The sequence below is a fragment of the Erithacus rubecula genome (genome assembly GCF_903797595.1).
Source record: "Erithacus rubecula genome assembly, chromosome: 8".
Lineage (NCBI taxonomy): Eukaryota > Metazoa > Chordata > Aves > Passeriformes > Muscicapidae > Erithacus > Erithacus rubecula.
The window spans coordinates 36,074,895-36,094,229 of NC_136659.1; the positions used below are offsets into that span (position 1 = coordinate 36,074,895).

The 19,335-nt window shown below is 54.7% G+C and overlaps 1 protein-coding gene across 5 annotated transcripts in view; it reads left to right on the forward strand.

Annotated features, from left to right (window-relative positions):
* Window positions 1–18,286, forward strand: part of FMNL2 (formin like 2) — a 110,724-nt gene extending 92,438 nt beyond the window's left edge. Inside the window, exons 14-27 of one of the 5 annotated variants that reach the window (XM_079310870.1) lie at window positions 30–339; window positions 1,015–1,197; window positions 3,453–3,577; window positions 4,609–4,811; window positions 6,466–6,700; window positions 8,590–8,658; window positions 8,750–8,830; window positions 9,572–9,701; window positions 10,671–10,834; window positions 10,911–11,012; window positions 11,448–11,546; window positions 12,454–12,577; window positions 15,932–15,978; window positions 18,161–18,227. In XM_079310870.1, coding sequence (XP_079166996.1) covers window positions 30–339; window positions 1,015–1,197; window positions 3,453–3,577; window positions 4,609–4,811; window positions 6,466–6,700; window positions 8,590–8,658; window positions 8,750–8,830; window positions 9,572–9,701; window positions 10,671–10,834; window positions 10,911–11,012; window positions 11,448–11,546; window positions 12,454–12,577; window positions 15,932–15,978; window positions 18,161–18,199 — 1,911 coding nt within the window. In that variant the 3' untranslated portion in view covers window positions 18,200–18,227. Of the gene's footprint in view, window positions 1–29; window positions 340–1,014; window positions 1,198–3,452; window positions 3,578–4,608; window positions 4,812–6,465; window positions 6,701–8,589; window positions 8,659–8,749; window positions 8,831–9,571; window positions 9,702–10,670; window positions 10,835–10,910; window positions 11,013–11,447; window positions 11,547–12,453; window positions 12,578–15,931; window positions 16,111–18,160 lie in introns of those variants that run through there. The other 4 variants (XM_079310869.1, XM_079310871.1, XM_079310867.1 and 1 more) reach the window with 4 other exon arrangements.
* The last annotated feature ends 1,049 nt before the right edge of the window (window positions 18,287–19,335 follow it).

The window sequence follows — 19,335 nt, forward strand, 5'->3', positions numbered from 1 at the left end:
GAGCATTGCCTGTTGCTGTGCCATGGCAGGAGATCTACAAGGATGCCAACAGCCAGGTGCACACCCTGAGGAAGATGGTGAAGGAGAAGGAGGAGGCCATCCAGCGCCAGTCCACGCTGGAGAGGAAGATCCACGAGCTGGAGAAGCAGGGAACCATCAAGATCCAGAAGAAAGGGGATGGGGACATCTCCATCCTGCCCGTGGCCCTGGGCTCTGGGATGGTGCCAGCAGCAGCAGAGGCAGTGCCAGGCACCTGTGCCACACCTGGAGCTGCCCCCTCAGTGCCCCTGCCCCCGCCCCCACCCCCCCTGCCCGCCCTGCCAGGCTCACCTGAGGCAGGTGAGGAGGGAGGGGGTCCTGGGCTGGCCATGGGCTGGGCACTCCAACCCCCCTGGGCAGTGCCGGGGCCTCAGCACCTCCCCATGGGGAAATTCCTGCTGTTCCTGGGGCCAGACCCCTGGAAAAAACACAAATTTTCCAGCATTACCATTGTTTGTGTACATAGATATATGTAAATAGAAAATAAGAAAAAATATATCCACAAAAAAAACCAAAACAACAGACCCCCACTTGGCTGCCCCCTCCACTTGTTTTTTCCATGCATGGAAGAATTTTTTCCTGGAAAAATTCTCCTTTCTTTCCTGAGGGTCCAGGTGCTGGAGGCTTTGGGTGGCTCAGGGACATGGGGTGGCTCAGGGACATGGGGTGGCTCAGGGTGGGCTCAGGGTGGGCTCAGGGTGGCTCAGGGTAGCTCAGGGACATGGGGTGGCTCAGGGTGGCTCAGGGTGGGCTCAGGGTGGGCTCAGGGTGGCTCAGGGTGGGCTCAGGGTGGCTCAGGGACATGGGGTGGCTCAGGGTGGCTCAGGGTGGCTCAGGGACATGGGGTGGCTCAGGGTGGGCTCAGGGTGGCTCAGGGATATGGGGTGGCTCAGGGTGGGCTCAGGGTGGCTCAGGGACATGGGGTGGCTCTCTCTGTGTTCTCCATTTTAATTCCATTTTCCCTCCATCCCCCAGTGCCCAATGGTCCCGTGGCAGTGTCTGTGCCTCCTCCCCCTCCTCCTCCTCCCCCTCCCCCTCCTCCTCCTCCTCCTCTCCCAGGTCCAGCTCTGGATGCAGCTCCAGCACCACCACCACCCTCAGCTCCCCCCCTGCCTGGCACAGCCTCTCCCACCGTGGTCTTCAACTCTGGCCTGGCAGGTAAAACCCCCTGAGACCCCCAAAAACACCCCCCAGTTCCTCACTGGGCTGCAGTGAGGAGTTTGTGGGAGGAAGGAACATTCTGGCATTTCTGGAGGAGCTGCAGCTGCTTTGAGCATCCCTGGAGATGTCTGAGGTTTCCTTTGGGATGGGGGAGCTGGAGAATGCCCAGAACTGGCTGAGATTTTGGGGTTTATCAGCCCCAGCTGTGGGTTTGTTGTGGGACAGTTGGAACAAAGCTCACACCACCATTGTTTGATAAACAGCCAGTGCCAGGGACTTGGGGCTGGGCTTGGACACAGTGTGGGTTTGGTTTCTTCTGAGAGGAAATATCTATGCAAAATTCAGGATTTTTTTGGAAGAAAAGACAAAATTTGGGAATTTTTTGGAAGGAAGGCCAATGTGCTGCCCATCTTTACCCATGTTTTAACCACTGCCTCTTGCCTGGTGTCTCAGGGTGTGAGCAAGGGCTCACTGCTGTCCCCAAAAATTTCCAGAGCTCCTTACAAGTCCAAGAGACTTTCATTAAGAGCTTCATTAAGGAGAAAAGAAAAATAATTAATTAAATATTAATATTTAATTTAGTTATTTAAATGAATTAATAAATTTATTTATTATTTTTTAATCTACATATTAATATTTAATTCTAATTAAATATTCCAGCCTTTAAAGGTTTCTTTGGTAAAAAGCATCCAGAGGGTCCCAGGGTGTTTTTCAGGAAAGCCTAGCCCCAGAGGGAGCAGATCCCTGGGAGGTGCCTGGGGGCTGCTGGGCTGCAGATCCTGATTTTTTCAGTGGGAATTCTGAGGGAATGGGACTGGAAATCCTTTTCTGGATGAGGAGCTCCCCAGGCAGGAGCAGTTGGGAAATAACAAATGCTGCTCTTCTCACCTTTCCTAACCCTTTTTTCTCTGTTCCTTCTGCTTGCTGCTAAGATGGGCCCATCAAGCTCTTCTGTAGGTTCCTTCCTGCTAAGTATTCCTTACCCTGGCATTCCCTGGGGGAGGTGGGAGCATCCCTGGGGATTTGGGCACCCAGAGCTGGGGAAGGGAGGAGGAGGAGGAGGAGGAGGAAGGGAAATCTGCCCATGAGGAATTCCTGCCTTCCCTGTGCTGGAATAACCTGGCAGCAGTTAATTGTCCATTCCAGTGTCTGCACAAATAGAAAATGGCTTTTTCCATGGATGTTCAAAGCTATTCCTTCTTTTATTTTAGGAATTATTTGAAGTGACCCTGTGAATTAATCAGAGAGCAAAACCCTGTTTGGTGTAGATGAGCACAAGTTGGATAAATACAATTCCCAAAACACCCACTGGAATATTCTGTGTATTCCCTGTTATCCACTGCAGGACCAGGGTTTCTGTTCCACGATTGCCACATTTTTTGGGAAATAATTCAGGAGCAAAATGTTGGTTAATGTACTTTAATGAATTGATTTTGCAGCAAGGAACAAGTTTGTGTTCTCATGTAGGGGAAAAGAAAGGAATTGGATTATGGAAATAAATTATGTGGTTTCCAAATTGAATGGAATAGGGATAGGGATGGGAATAGGAGCAGGAATAGGAATGGGAATAGGAATAGAATAAGAATGGAGTAGGAACAGGACCAAGAATAGGAATAGGAATAGAAATAGGAATAGGAATAGAAATAGGAATAGGAACAGGAACAGGAACAGGAAGAGGAAGAGAAATAGGAATAGGAATAGAGAATAAGAATAGGAATAGGAACAGGGTTGTTCCCTTGCTCAATCAGGCCTCATTTCCAGGTTTCTTTTCCACAGCTCCTTTGTTTAAATTCCTAAATTACTCCAAAGTTCATGAATTACTTGGATTTGCTGGATTTGCACAGCACAGGAATTAAAATCTGGTTTTAAGCCCCTGTTAAAGCCCAGCTTGGCCTTGAAACTCAGTCCTGCTGGGAAGGTGCCCCACTGCAGTTCACCCAAATCCCATTTCCCAAAACCTTGGGAATGGGACTTTTCCACCTTCTTGTCCTGTCTGTGACACAGCTCAGAGTGGGCTCTGCTCTTCAGGGCTGAATTCAGCCACTCTTCCCCTTTTCCCAGGAGTTCAGACCAGTGCAGGCAGCTTGTGGTGGTGCAGGAATCCCAGATTTCCCTTGGGAAGTCCCGTGGGGTTGGTGCTGTCAGGACAGCAGGATGTCCAGGGGATAACCAGGCGTGGTCAGCTCTGAGCTGCAGCTGGGGAGCTGCTCTGTGCTGCAGCCCCTCAGCAATTGTCCCTGTGCTGTCCCCAGCTGTGAAGATCAAGAAGCCCATCAAGACCAAGTTCAGAATGCCAGTGTTCAACTGGGTGGCTCTGAAACCCAACCAGATCAACGGCACCGTGTTCAACGAGATCGACGACGAGCGCATCCTCGAGGTGCTGCTGCCCCCAGACCCACCCCTGCTGCCCCATCCCTGCTGCCCCCAGACCCATCCCTTCAGCCCCCAGACCCATCCCTGCAGCCCCCAGACCCATCCCTGCAGCCCCCAGACCCAGCCCTGCTGATTTGGGTTAAAACACAGGTGCCTGCTAAAAAAGGCAGGAACCTCTCTTGATATGGAGAATGTAAGCTCCCTCTCTCCAAATTATTATAATTTTGAAATTAAGGGGCTCTCAGGTAAAGATAGGGGAATTAGGAATAACAGTTCTGTGCTAGGAAAATTAAAATAGAAATGCAGTATTACACAGAACAATCCCAACCCTGCCAGAGTCAGAATCCAAGCTGGCACAGTCAGTCAGTCAGGGTGGTGGCACAGTCCCATTCCATGGTGCTGCATCCTCCTGCAGGGGCAGATGTGGCTCAGCTGGAGCAGTGCTCCTGGAGAAGGTGCAGTTTCCTCTGAAGCTCCAGGGATGATGTGGGAGGGTCTGGTTTTCCTCTGGGATCCAGTGGGAAAGGTGCTCTGGTGTTCCAAATCTCAGTTTTTCTCTGGGTAGGAAAGGCTTGGCTCCTGCCCTGGCTGGAGCATCTCCCAGTGGGATGATGGAATTTTATCAGCCATGCCCTGGGACTCACTGGCCATGAACAGGAGATATCTCCTGGAGGGAGGATGGGCTGTGGGAAGATAAAGATGATTGCCCAGCTGGTTTAAAGATGGCCATGAGCAGAGAATGTGTGCCAGGAGATCAGGGGCACTGCCACACCCAGTTTGTAACAATGGCCCATTAACAGGAGATATCTCCCACAGGGATAAGAATCGCTGCCCCACCCAGTTTTTAACAATGGCCCATTAACAGGTGACACCTCCTGGATGAAGGGTGGGCTGTGGGAAGATAAAGAGCTGGTTTAACAGATTAACCCAAACCATTCCATGATCCAGTCTCAGCCCTCACAATGCTTTTCCTGCAGTTCTGGATTTTAGGATTTCAGGTTCCTTGCAGGATAAATCCTTTCCTTTCCTTTCCAGGATCTGAACGTGGATGAATTCGAGGAAATCTTCAAAACAAAAGCCCAGGGCCCAGCTATGGATCTGACTTCCAGCAAGCAGAAGATCCCTCAGAAAGGATCCAACAAAGTCACACTGCTGGATGCCAACAGAGCCAAGAATTTGGCCATCACCCTGCGGAAAGCCGGGAAAACGGCGGATGAGATCTGCAGAGCCATCCACGTGTGAGTGCTGGGATTCCAGCAGGGAATCCTGCCCCAGGTCACTGGGGCTGCTGGGAAACAGCCTGGAGTGGGCAGCTGGTGGAAATGCTGGGAAGAATTCCAGGGGAAGCACAGGATGGAATTCTCAGAAATCTGAATTCCCAGAAATCTGAATTCCCAGAAGTCGGAATGGCTGGAGCTCAGAAACCTCCCAGCTTTGTGCTGCTGAGTCACTGTTGAGGTTGGATAAATTAGCACTTCCTTGGTTAAAGCAGCTCATTCCAACATCTCCAGTTTGTACTGGCAGCTCCCAATCTGCTCCACAATATTTCCTGTTCCAGTGGGCAAAATCCAGAGGGAGCCCAGGAAGGGGCAGCTCTTGTGGTTGGCTCCATGAAGGATGGGTTTAATCCTGGTGCTGGAGCAGATTTTGCATGGAATTGGGTTTGTGGAGTGGCCTCAGGAATTGATATGGATTTTTCCCTGCTCCTGGGGCAGGTGAAGCTGATCCCAAATCCTTGAGGCTGATCCCAAATCCATCCAGACTCATCCTGGCCATGGCAAACATCTCCCACTCCTCCCTTAAGGAATATCCCCAAAATGTGGATGCACAAGCTTTGCCTTTGACTGAGGGTGACCCAAACCTGCCCCAGGTCCTGGCAGGTTCACCAGTTGGGCTTTAGGGTGCTCTGGGCCAATTAAATACAAATATTTGCTCCTCCCCACCTCTTTGCCCTGGAAAAGTGAGCCTGGGGGGTGGGAGAATGTCCACGTGTTTGGAATGGGAGCAGCATCATTCCCACAATCCCTGGATCCTGTTCCCATCTCCATGGGCAGGGCAGGAGGAGCTTCACAGCTGCTGCTTTGCTTTTCCCATGTGGAGCTGAATCCCAGACAGCTCGGGGGTGGGATGGAGCTTTAAACTCATCCAGTTCATCCAGGGAGGCCTCCCACCATCCCAGGTTATTCCAGCCTGGCCTTGGGCACTGCCAGGGATCCAGGGGCAGCCACAGCTGCTCTGGGAATTCCATCCCAAAGCCAGAAATTCCCAGTTCCCAATTCCCAATATCCCAATATCCCAATATCTCAATTCCCAATATCTCAATATCTTAATATCCCAATTCCCAATATCCCAAATATCAATATCCCAATATCTCAATATCCCAATATCCTAATTCCCAATATCCAAATATCTCAATATCCCAAATCCCAATATCCAAATATCTCAATATCCCAATTCCCAATATGTCAATATCTGAATATCCCAATATCTCAATATGTCAATATCCCAATTCCCAATATCGTAATTCCCAAAATCCCAATTCCCAGTATCCCAATATCTCAATATCCTAATTCCCAATATCCCAATTCCCGATTTCCCAATATCTCAATATCCCAATATCCCAGTACCCAATATCCAAATCTCCCAATATCCCAATATCCTTATTCCCAATATCCCAATTTCCAGTTCCCAATATCCCAATATCCATCCCATTCCTCTGGCAGTGCAGCCATTCCCTGTGTCCTGTCCCTCCCCACCTCTCCTGGAACCCCTTCAGGCCCTGCAGATCTCTCTGAGGTTTCCCCTGGACCCTTCCCTTCTCCAGATGAGCATTCCCATCTCCCCCATCCCGGCAGAGCTTTTCCCAGCCCCTTCCCTTCCCTTCCCTGGCAGGTTTGACCTGAAGACGCTGCCGGTGGATTTTGTGGAGTGCCTGATGCGCTTCCTGCCCACGGAGAACGAGGTGAAGGTGCTGAGGCTCTACGAGAGGGAGAGGAAGCCCCTGGAGCAGCTGGCAGACGAGGACAGGTTCATGCTGCAGTTCAGCAAGATCGAGAGGCTGATGCAGAAAATGACCATCATGGCCTTCATCGGCAACTTCGCTGAGAGCGTCCAGATGCTGACCCCGGTGAGGGCAGGGGGCACGGGGACAGGGTGGGCAGGTGGGATGGACAGAGGGATGGGCAGGGGTGGACAGGGATGGACAGATGGACAGAGGGATGGACAGAGGGATGGGCAGGTGGGATGGAGATGGGATGGACAGATGGGATGGACAGATGGATGGGCAGAGGGATGGACAGATGGACAGATGGATGGACAGAGGGATGGGCAGAGGGATGGGCAGATGGGATGGACAGAGGGATGGGCAGGGGTGGACAGGGATGGACAGAGGGATGGGCAGGGGTGGACAGGGATGGACAGATGGGATGGACAGAGGGATGGACAGGGGTGGACAGGGATGGGTAGATGGACAGAGGGATGGACAGAGGGATGGACAGAGGGATGGACAGATGGGATGGGCAGAGGGATGGGCAGGGGTGGACAGGGATGGGCAGGTGGACAGAGGGATGGACAGAGGGATGGGCAGGTGGGATGGAGATGGGATGGACAGAGGGATGGACAGAGGGATGGACAGAGGGATGGACAGATGGGATGGGCTGATGGGATGGAGATGGGATGGGCAGATGGGATGGGTAGATGGGATGGGCAGAGGGATGGACAGAGGGATGGGCAGAGGGATGGACAGATGGAATGGGCAGAGGGATGGACAGAGGGATGGACAGATGGGATGGACAGAGGGATGGACAGATGGGATGGACAGATAGGATGGACAGATGGGATGGACAGAGGGATGGGCAGAGGGATGGACAGAAGGATGGACGGATGGAGATGGGATGGGCAGATGGGATGGGCAGAGGGATGGGCAGAGGGATGGACAGATGGAATGGGCAGAGGGATGGACAGAGGGATGGACAGATGGGATGGACAGAGGGATGGACAGATGGGATGGACAGATGGGATGGACAGATAGGATGGACAGATGGGATGGACAGAGGGATGGGCAGAGGGATGGACAGAAGGATGGACGGATGGAGATGGGATGGGCAGATGGGATGGGCAGAGGGATGGGCACAGATGGGATAGACACAGCTGAGATAGTCACAGCTGGAATGGCCACAGCTGGAATTTCACAGCTGGAAGGGACCCACAGCATCATGGATGCAGCTCCTGGCCCTGAACAATCACCCCAAATTTACACCCTGAGCATCCCTGTGATGTCCAAATGCTCCTGGAGCTCTGGCAGCCTCAGGAATGTCACCATTCTCTGAGGAGCCCCAGCACCCTCAAAGGAATATTGTTGGGAAATGTTGCCCTTGGTGCTGGTCCATGGGCCCTTGGAATTGTTTTCCATCACTGGGAGAGCTGTAGGGGTTGGGGTGTGAATCCTCATCTGGCAGGCAAAGGGAGGTTTGGAATCCTGGAGTGGCAGGGCAGGGGAGCATTCCCAGGATCCCAGATGGGGGTGGGTGGGAAGGAGAAAAAGGAATATCTCATTCCAACCCCTGCCATGGCAGGGACACCTCCCACTGTCCTAGGGTGCTCCAGCCTGGCCTTGGACATTCCAGGGATCCAGGGGCAGCCACAGCTGCTCTGGGAATTCCATCCCAGCCAGGAATTCCAATTCCCAATATCCCAATATCCATCCCTGCCCTCCACAAGTGGGAGCCATTCCCTGTGTCCTGTCCCTCCATCCCTTGTCCCCAGTCCCTCTCCAGCTCTCCTGAAGCCCCTTCAGGCCCTGGAATGTGCTGGAAGCTCTACCTGGATCCTTCCCTTCTCCAGGGGAACATTCCCAGCTCTCACAGCCTGGATCCTTGTCAGAGGGACACCCATGCTCTGTCCCATGGTGTGGATGAAAACCAGGAAGGGTTTTTTTCAGGATGTGAGTGTTTGGATGTTGATTTTCCTCCTGGCTGGATGTGCATTAACCAAAGCTCTCCCTGCATTTCCCTGCAGCAACTCCATGCCATCATTGCTGCCTCTGTGTCCATAAAATCATCCCAAAAGCTGAAGAAAATCCTGGAGGTAGGTCTGATCCAGCTCTCGTTCCAGGGGTGTCTAAACCTCATGGAATTTGTCCTGAGAATTGCTGCTCTGCTCTGTTTCATCCTGGCAGATCATCCTGGCTCTTGGGAATTACATGAACAGCAGCAAACGAGGGGCTGTCTATGGATTTAAGCTGCAGAGTTTAGACCTGGTGAGAAAATCAGGGATGTGTTGTGGGCAGCTGGGAATTTAAACTGTGGAGTTCTTCAGGATGGAAAAACCTTCCAAGATCTTTGAGTCCAACCATTCCCAGCACTGTCCCTGTCCCCAGTGTCACATCCCCAGGGTTTTACATCCCTGCAGGGATGGGGACTCCACCTGAGCACCTTTTCCATGAAGGAATTGTCCCCAAATCCACCCTGCCCTCCCCTGGGGCTGTTCCTTCTCCTCCTGTCCCAGATCCCAAATCCCCCCGGCTGTGCCCTCCTGGCAGGGAATTCCAGAGAGGGAAAAGATCCCTCGGGATCCTCCTTTGCTGCAGCCTCAGCCCCTTCCCATTTCCCTCAGGAATTCTCCATCCTTTCCCATTTCCCTCAGGAATTCTCCAGCCCTTCCCATTTCCCTCAGGAATTCTCCAGCCCTTCCCATTTCCCTCAGGAATTCTCCATCCTTTCCCATTTCCCTCAGGAATTCTCCATTCCCATCCCATTTCCCTCAGGAATTTTCCAACCTTTTCCCATTTCCATCAGGAATTCTGCCCTGGAACCTTTCCCAGTTTTCCAGCCTGTCTCTCCCAGCCCTGTGGCCCTTCAGGGTGTTGTGCTGACCCAGGTGGCTGCTGGGGGACTCCACTGGTGCTTCCCAGCATGGAGAACACCCTGGAGTGTTCTCAGCACCGAGTCCCTGTGCCTGGAGCTTTCCCAGCCCTCCCTCTGTGTTCCTGCTGTTCCAGCTGCTGGAGACCAAGTCCACAGACCGGAAGCAGACGCTGCTGCATTACATCTCCAACGTGGTGAAGGACAAGTACCAGCACGTGGCCCTGTTCTACAACGAGCTGCACTACGTGGAGAAGGCAGCAGCAGGTACAGCCCCTCCTGTGCCCCTGCAGGGTGGGCACTGCTGCACCCTGAGCTCAGCATTGCTCTGGGTTAAAACACAGGGGCTGCTGAAAGCAGCAGGAGCATCTTTTGAAATGGAGAATGTAAACCCCCTACCTCCAAATTATTATAATTTTGAAATTAAAGAACTCTCAGTCAAAGATATGGGAATAGGAATAACAGTTCTTCACTAGGAAAATTAAAATAGCAATGCAGTATTGCACAGAACAATCCCAACCCTGCCAGAGTCAGAATCCAAGCTGGCACAGTCAGTCAGTCAGGGTGGTGGCACAGTCCCATTCCATGGTGCTGCATCCTCCTGCAGGGGCAGATGTGGCTCAGCTGGAGCAGTGCTCCTGGAGAAGGTGCAGTTTCCTCTGAAGGTGCAGGGATGATGTGGGAGGGTCTGGTTTTCCTCTGGGATCCAGTGGGAAAGGTGCTCTGGTGTTCCAAATCTCAGTTTTTCTCTGGGTAGGAAAGGCTTGGCTCCTGCCCTGGCTGGAGCATCTCCCAGTGGGATGATGGAATTTTATCAGCCATGCACTGGGACTCAGTGGCCATGAACAGGAGATATCTCCTGGAGGGAGGATGGGCTGTGGGAAGATAAAGATGATTGCCCAGCTGGTTTAAAGATGCCCATGAGCAGAGAATGTGTGCCAGGAGATCAGGGGCACTGCCACACCCAGTTTGTAACAATGGCCCATTAACAGGAGATATCTCCCACAGGGATAAGAATCGCTGCCACACCCAGTTTTTAACAATGGCCCATTAACAGGTGACACCTCCTGGATGGAGGGTGGGTCATGGGAAAGGTAAAGATGATTGCCCAGCTGGTTTAAAGATGCCATTAGCAGGAGATATCTCCCACAGAGATCAGGGTCACTGCCCCAGCTGGTTTAGCAGGTGGATAGGATGCACAGTTCTGGTCACATCCCAGCCTCTGTGTGCCCCCAGTGTCCCTGGAGAACGTGCTGCTGGATGTGAAGGAGCTGCAGCGGGGGCTGGAGCTCACCAAGCGTGAGTTCTCCATGCACGACCACAACACCCTGCTCAAGGATTTCATCCAGAGCAACGAGGGCAAGCTCAAGAAGCTGCAGGACGATGCCAAAATAGCCCAGGTGGGTCTGTGCTGGATTTGGGTGTGTTTCCATGGAGGATGCCTGGAGGGTGACACTGAGGCTGTGCCTGTTGCAGGATGCCTTTGATGATGCTGTGAAGTATTTTGGGGAGAATCCCAAGACAACCCCGCCCTCGGTGTTCTTCCCGGTGTTCGTGCGCTTCGTGAAGGCCTACAAGGTAAACCTCAGCCTCCTCCTCCTTCTCTTCTTCCTCTTTCTTCTTCTCTTTCTTCTCTTCCTCTTCCTCCTCTTTCTTCTCTTCCTCCTCCTCTTCTCTTTCTTCTTCTCCTCATCCTCTTTGTCCTCCCCCTATTTATCCTGTACTCTTCTCCTCCTCCTCCATTTCTCTTCCTTCTCTTCCTTCTCCTTCTCCTGTTTTCCTCCTCCTTTTCTTTTCCTCCTCCTTTCTCTTTCTGTTTTTCCATCTTGTTTCTTCTTTCTCCTTGTCCTTTTTTTCTTCTCTTTTCTCCCTTCTTTCTCCTTTCTGCTTTCTCCTTTCTGCTTTCTCCTTCTCCTCCTCCTTCTCCTCCTCCTCCTCACCCCATGTTGGCACAGATCCCATCCCTCCCTGGCTCCCCTGGAATCTCTAACCCATGGATTTTCTCACAAACAGCAAGCAGAGGAAGAAAACGAGCTGAGGAAAAAGCAGGAGCAGGCCTTAATGGAAAAGCTCATGGAGCAAGAAGCATTGATGGAGCAGCAGGACCAAAAGGTAGGGGACAGACACGACTCCAGGTGGGATTGTGCTCCTGGTTTTCAGAAACCTCAGCTCCAAGTGAGGAATTGGAGTTGCCTGGAAAGAGTCTGGCAGTTTTTATGGAGGGAACTGGAATAGGCTGGCAAAGCTGTGTGTGAAAGTCTGCAGAATTAAGGAGAACTAAACAGGGGGAAAGTCTGTTCTGTATTTCCACCAGCTGAACTTTCCCCTTCCCTGAGCTGTGCAGGGAGCAGTGAGCACAGGGCTGTCCCAGCCTGGAGTGGGGTGGGAAGGCAGGGAGGGGGTGCAGAGGGGTGTGGGGGTGAGCAGCAGGCAGGAGGCAGCAGGGGGCAGGGGGCAGCAAGCAGGGGGCAGGGGCAGGGGGCAGCAGGGGGCAGGGGCAGCAGGGCCCTGCTGACCCCCTGTGGTCAGTCCCCCTCGCACAGGGGGCAGGGGGCGGCAGGGGGCAGCAGCAGGGGGCAGCAGGGGCAGGGGCAGCAGGGCCCTGCTGACCCCCTGTGTCAGTCCCCCTCGCACAGGGGGCAGCAGGGGGCAGGGGGCAGCAGGGGGCAGGGGGCAGGGGCAGGGGGCAGGGGGCAGGGGCAGCAGGCAGGGGGCAGGAGGGGCAGGGGCAGGGGCAGCAGGGCCCTGCTGACCCCCTGTGTCAGTCCCCCTCGCACAGGGGGCAGGGGGCAGGGGGCAGGGGGCAGGGGGCAGCAGGCAGGGGGCAGGGGCAGCAGGGGGCAGGGGCAGCAGGGCCCTGCTGACCCCCTGTGTCAGTCCCCCTCGCACAGGGGGCAGGGGGCAGGGGGCAGCAGGGGGCAGGAGGGGCAGGCAGGGCCCTGCTGACCCCCTGTGTCAGTCCCCCTCGCACAGGGGGCAGGGGCAGGGGCAGCAGGGCCCTGCTGACCCCCTGTGTCAGTCCCCCTCGCACAGGGGCCGGCGGCAGCAGCAGGAGCTGATCGCGGAGCTGCGGCGCCGCCAGGTCAAGGACAACAGGCACGTGTACGAGGGCAAGGACGGCGCCATCGAGGACATCATCACAGGTCAGCCTGGGCTGGGCCCTGAGCCCTGAGCCCTGAACCCCTGAACCCAGCTCAGGTACCCCTGAGCCCAGCTCAGTTACCCCTGAACCCAGCACAGGTACCCCTGAACCCCTGAACCCAGCTCAGGTACCCCTGAGCCCAGCTCAGTTACCCCTGAACCCAGCTCAGGTACCCCTGAACCCCTGAACCCAGCTCAGGTACCCCTGAGCCCAGCACAGGTACCCCTGAACCCCTGAACCCAGCTCAGGTACCCCTGAGCCCAGCACAGGTACCCCTGAACCCCTGAACCCAGCTCAGGTACCCCTGAGCCCAGCACAGGTACCCCTGAACCCCTGAACCCAGCTCAGGTACCCCTGAACCCAGCACAGGCACCCTGAACCCAGCTCAGGTACCCCTGAACCCCCTAAACCCAGCACAGGTACCCCTGAACCCCCTGAACCCAGCTCAGGTACCCCTGAGCCCCCTGAGCCCAGCACAGGCACCCTGAACCCAGCACAGGTACCCCTGAACCCCCTAAACCCAGCACAGGTACCCCTGAACCCCCTGAGCCCTGCACAGGTACCCCCTGAGCTCTGCCAAGCTGGGAATGCCAGCCTTGGGAATTCCCAGGGGGATCTGCCAGCCAGTTGGAAATTCCAGCCTCAGCAATTCCCAGTTGGAAATTCCAGCCTCAGCAATTCCCAGGGGGAATCTGCTCCAGGGCTTTGCCCCCCCTGAGGATGTTGCTCCTGTGGTGTGGAGCAAGTCCAGAAGGTTCTGCTCCCTCTCTTGCAGCTTGTGGGGACATTCCCAAGGTTTCAGAGCAGGCAGGGGGTCCCTGATCCCACAGCTGCTCCCAGATCCTTCTCCCCACAAATGGGATCAGTGTGGGGATGAAGAGCCTCTGTTTTCAGTAAAATCGAACCCAGAAATCCTTCAGTCACCCCCCAGTGACCCCAAACTGCTCCAGGTTTTCCTGCAGATCCCAGAGGGGAGGGACAGAGCCCCTGGTGCAGCCAGGACTTGGCTGCAAGTATTTGCTGATTCAAAGAGCCACCTGAAGTGCATCTTTCCCAGGAATTAAATCCCTTTTGCCACTTCTGGGATCACAGAGCTGGAAGTTTTCCACATGTTTTTCACCTGTGCTGTGGAAGGAAAATGATTTAATACCTCAGGAGCTTCACAAACTCCATTTCCTTACTCAGAACCAAAAAAAAAACAACAAACCAAACAAAAAAAAAAATCTTTGCCAACTGCTCCTGGAAGTTTTCCACAGGAGTTTTTCCTGCAGAAGGGACTAAGGAAAGCCAGGGAACTTGTGTGTGAAGCTTTCCCAACTCCTTTTAACCTTGGTTAATGGCCCTGAGATGACATTCCTCATTTAAAGGGCACTAATATCCAACTGGCATTGCTGCCACAACTCCTCCTGACTCCTGGGACATGGTTTAATTGGAAAGATGGTTCTGCTCTGTGGCAGGAGCAGATTCCCTGTGGAAAAACCATCAGGGGAGAGGGTGCCAGGCTCCAGTTAATCATTTCCTGTGCTCTTGTGCCTGGATTTGCCCATTTTGGGGCCTCAGGCCACAGAGGAGGAAAGGTCAGGGATGGAAGGTCAGGTAGGACTGAGGTCACCTCCCATCCCTGGAGATCTCCAGACCAGGCTGGACAGGGCTGGAGCCCCCTGGGATAATGAAAGGTGTCCCTGCCCATGACAGGATGGATTGGGATGGGATTTATGTTCCACCCCAAATCATCCCAAACACCAGGGTTTTCCCACAAACCTGTCCTTCAAGGGAATTCCCAGGCAGATCAAACCCCTCCTGGCACCTCCTGACAGGGGCAGTGAGGGGCTGTGCCAGTGTCCCCATGTCCCCAGGACTGTCCCAGGGCTGTCCCATGTCCCAGGGCTGTCCCTGCTCTGTCCCAGGCTGTCCCTGCTCTGTCCCAGGCTGTCCCAGGCTGTCCCAGGGCTGTCCCCTGTCCCCAGGGCTGTCCCTGCTCTGTCCCTGCTCTGTCCCAGGGCTGTCCCTGCTCTGTCCCAGGCTGTCCCTGCTCTGTCCCAGGCTGTCCCAGGCTGCCCCTGATGCTGAGTGTGGCTGTTGTTGTTCATGCAGTGCTGAAGACAGTGCCCTTCACCGCCCGCAGCGCCAAGCGCGGCTCTCGCTTCTTCTGCGACCCCGCAGCCCCCGAGGAGCCCCATCCCCCACCCCCCCTGCCCCACACCTGCTGCTCTTAGACACCAGCAAGGTCTCTGTGGCCTTTGTGCCACTCTCTGTGTCATCTCAGCCAGGAGTGTGTCCCTGTGCAGTGTGTTGGTGCTGTCCTGGTGTCCTGTGCTGTGCCCTGTGTTGCATGTCCCCTTCATCCCATTGCTGCCATCCCATCGATCCCATAGAACAGTGGGGTGGGAGTCACTGCCCTGAGTCCCTGCAGCCCAGGCAGTGGCAGCTCACCTGGCTGCTCTCTCACTCAGGGTGCCCTGCATGTGGCACTCCAGGACATTCCAGCCTGCATGGACCTTGGGGGTGGTTTCTGGTTCGGGAATGTCACCCCTGGGGTGGTTTTGGGGTTTTTAACCAGCACCTGCATGTTCAGCTGCATGGGTGAAATCTCTCCTTGTTTGCTCACATCCACTTCTAACTCTTCTGTCAGTTCCATGCCAGCTTGATTTGATGGGATCAGGAATTCTCACTGAGCAGGGGGAGGGGGGAGCAGGGCTGGGAATCCTGGAATGGGCAGAGCCCCTGGAAAGGGGCTGGTGTGGAACTGAGCCACTGCCACCGTGGTGTCCCCACCCCAGCATAGCCTGGACATTCTGTGCAATTCCATCAGTGAACCACAGACTAACCCACTCCATGGTTCTTGGGTTCTCTCTGTCTTCCCTTCCTGGAGCCAACCTTCAAAGCAGCTTGGAATGGGGCAGGGAGCCTCCTGTCCCTCCTGTCCCCCTGTCCCTCCTGTCCCCCTGTCCCTCTGTCCCTCCTGTCCCCCTGTCCCTCTGTCCCTCCTGTCCCTCCTGTCCCTCCTGTCCCCCTGTCCCCCTGTCCCCCTGTCCCCCCTGTCCCCCTGTCCCTCTGTCCCCCTGTCCCCCTGTCCCTCTGTCCCCCCTGTCCCCCTGTCCCCCCTGTCCCCCCTGTCCCCCTGTCCCCCTGTCCCCCTGTCCCTCCTGTCCCTCCTGTCCCTCCTGTCCCCCTGTCCCCCTGTCCCCCTGTCCCCCTGTCCCTCCTGCCCTGCCTAACCCCTCCTGCTCTGCTTTCTGCCCAGGAGCTTTGAACACTGACTTGTGCTCTTCATTCTCCATCCCATTTTTTTACTTAACCATCATTTTTTTTTGTGTGTTTTGTTTTTGTTTTTTTTTGTTTGTTTTCTGTTTAGCCCTAAAGAAGAATAATATCACTAAATTTCCCAATGTTCACTCGAGGGTAAGGATTTCTTCTAGCACAGCCGTGGTGGAGGATTCCCAGAGCTGGCAAGCATCACTTTTTACTTGGCTTCCTCCTCTCTCTCTGTGCCAGGCTGCTGGTGGTAGATGTGGCTGAGCTAATACTGGTGAGACCCTCGAGGCCACTTGAGACCCAGATCCTTGATTTTCACCTCTGGAGGTGCTGGGATCCACAGGATGTTGGCTGGTGCCCATCATCTCTGTTTGGCCACTTCTCAAGTTGAGCCCAAAATAATCTTGACCATCTTCACACTCAATTTTGGCCATTTTAATTCAAATCCAGCCCATAATAATCCTGTGCCTGGGTGTTGCTGGTCAGTGGTCACCATCACACTCTGGTTTGGCCATTTCTCTTCAAGTCCAGCCCAGAATATTTGGGCTGCTGGCCCCAGGTGTGCCAGTTTTGTCCCCAGTGTTGCAGCCCCACTGTTGGTTCTGCAGGAGGTTCAGTCTCCAGCTCAGGTGTGGGGAGAAGTTTGGGAGTTCTGTGGAACTCCCCCCATGAGTTATCCAGGAAATCTAACACAAATTTGAACTGGAATTGTCTTCAGGGCTTGTTGTGTAGGTGCACAGGTGCCACGTGTGCCACCTGTGATGTCCCATTCCACCATCCCATCATCACCTTTTCCCTTTCCTCATCCCACCCATGCTCAGTGTCCTCCCCAGCTCACTGCTGAACATCTCTGCAGCCAAGGAGAGAATCCCAGGATCCCACCCAGCAGCTCTCCCCAGGGCACCTTTCACATCTCAGGGATCCTTCCCAGCCTGAGCAATCCCATGGATCCATCCTAAAAGGGATGTGGGGATCCTAAATCCTCCCTGGTGTGGCTGAGCCACAGGTGCCACCAGTGAGGAACATCCTCCAGCTCCAGCTGGAGTTTGCAGAGTGTGGCAGCACAGGGAACTCCTCAAAGCACCTCTTACAGATTTAGGAAGTCTTTGAAAACCTAAATAATCCCACTGATCATCCTAAATGGGATCTGGGGATCCTAAATGCACCTTGCTGTGGCTGAGCCCACAGGGGCCCTGAGGAACATCCTCCAGCTCCAGAGTTTGCAGTGGGAACAACTCAGAGTTCTGTGTGTCCTCTGTGCCAGGGAGGGGACACTGATCCCACAGGAGCTTTCCTGGGATCCCACAGCATCCCAGTGATCCCACAGCATCATCCCTGTGATCCCATAGCATCCCAGTGATCATACCAGTAATCCCAGTGATCCCACAGCAGGATCCCTGTGATCCCACAGCATCATCCCTGTAATCCCACAGCATCCCAGTGATCATACCAGTAATCCCAGTGATCCCACAGCAGGATCCCTGTGATCCCACAGCATCATCCCTGTAATCCCATAGCATCCCAGTGATCATACCAGTAATCCCAGTGATCCCACAGCATCATTTCTGTGATCCCACAGCATCATCCCTGTGATCCTATAGCATCTCCATCATCCCACAGCAGCATCTCCATGATCCCACAGTATCATCCCTGTGATCCCACAGCAGAATCCCCATGATCCCATCAGTATTCCCTGTGATCCCACCACTATTCCCACTGATCCCACAGCATCATCCCTGTGATCCCACCAGTATTCCCATCATCCCACCAGTACTCTCACTGATCCCACAGCAGCATCCCCAGCATTCCACAGCATCATCCCTGTGATCCCACCGTTATTCCCATCATCCCACCAGCATTCCCAGTGATCCCACCAGTATTACCCCTCCACTGGGGCGCATAGTTGGGGCAGCCCATCCTTCCCTCCCTCCACCCTCCCTCCCTCTCCCTCCCTCCCCCCCTCCCTCCCTCCCTCCCTCCCTCCCTCCCTCCCTCCCTCCCCTCCCCTCCCCCTCCCTCCCTCCCTCCCTCCCTCCCTCCCTCCCTCCCTCCCTCCCTCCCTCCCCCCTCCCTCCCTCCCTCCCTCCCCGCTCCCCTCCCCGCTCCGCTGCTGCGGTTGGCTCCCGCGGTGTCGCGGTGCCGCTGTCCGTGTGTCGCGGTGTCGCGGTGTCGCGGTGTCGCGGTGTCGCGGTGCCGCTGTCCGTGTGTCGCGGTGTCGCGGTGTCGCGGTGTCGCGGTGTCGCGGTGCCGCTGTCCGTGTGTCGCGGTGTCGCGGTGTCGCGGTGTCGCGGTGCCGCTGTCCGGGTGTCGCTGACCGCTGTCCCCGCAGATCTGCGGAACCAGCCGTACCGCCGCGCCGACGCGCTGAGGAGGAGCGTCCGCCGCCGCTTCGACGAGCAGGGGCTGCGGCCCGGCCCGGCCGAGCTGGGGCTGTGACAGCCCCGAGCCCCAAACCCCCGGATGGCGGCCCGGGGGGTCCCGGGGGGTCCCGGGGGTCCCGGGGGTCCCGGGGGTCCCGGGGGTCCCCACGCCAAGTGCCTGCAGTGGAAGCTGCGCTGCCGCAGCTCGGGGGGCTCCGCTCCGATCCCGCCGCGTTTGTAACCAAAATGTAAAATAAGGGCTGGGCTGGGAGGGACGGGGGGCTGGTTGGGAATGGGAAAACTGGGAATCGATCTGGGAATCGATACTGGGAGTCGATACTGGGAATCGAATCGATACTGGGAGTCGATACTGGGAATCGATACTGGGAGTCGATACTGGGAATCGAATCGATACTGGGAGTCGATACTGGGAATCGATACTGGGAATCGATACTGGGAATCGAATCGATATTGGGAATTGATACTGGGAATCGATACTGGGAATCGATACTGGGAATCGAATCGATATTGGGAATTGATACTGGGAATCGAATTGATCCTGGGAATCGATCCTGAGAATCGATCCTGGGAATCGAATAGATATTGGGAATCAATCCTGGGAATCGAATTGATCCTGGGAATCGATACTGGGAATCGATCCTGAGAATCGATCCTGGAAATCGAATCGATCCTGGGAATCAATCCTGAGAATCGATCCTGGGAATCGAATTGATCCTGGGAATCGATACTGGGAATCGATCCTGAGAATCGATCCTGGAAATCGAATCGATCCTGGGAATCAATCCTGAGAATCGATCCTGGGAATCGATACTGGGAATCGATCCTGAGAATCGATCCTGGGAATCGAATCGATCCTGAGAATCGATACTGGGAATGGAATCGATACTGGGAATCGATCCGATCCTGGGAATTGATCCTGGGAATCGATCACTGGAGATCAAATTGATCTGGGAATCGATCCTGGGAGTCGATCCGATCCTGGGAGTCGATCCTGGGAGTCGATCCTGGGAGTCGATCCTGGGATGCGCTTGGCTTCTAACGCTGCACTTAACGCTCTTTTTTCATTCAATACAAAGAACATTTAAGGGCTTTCTGGACTGGAATTTAAATAATCCAAGGTGCA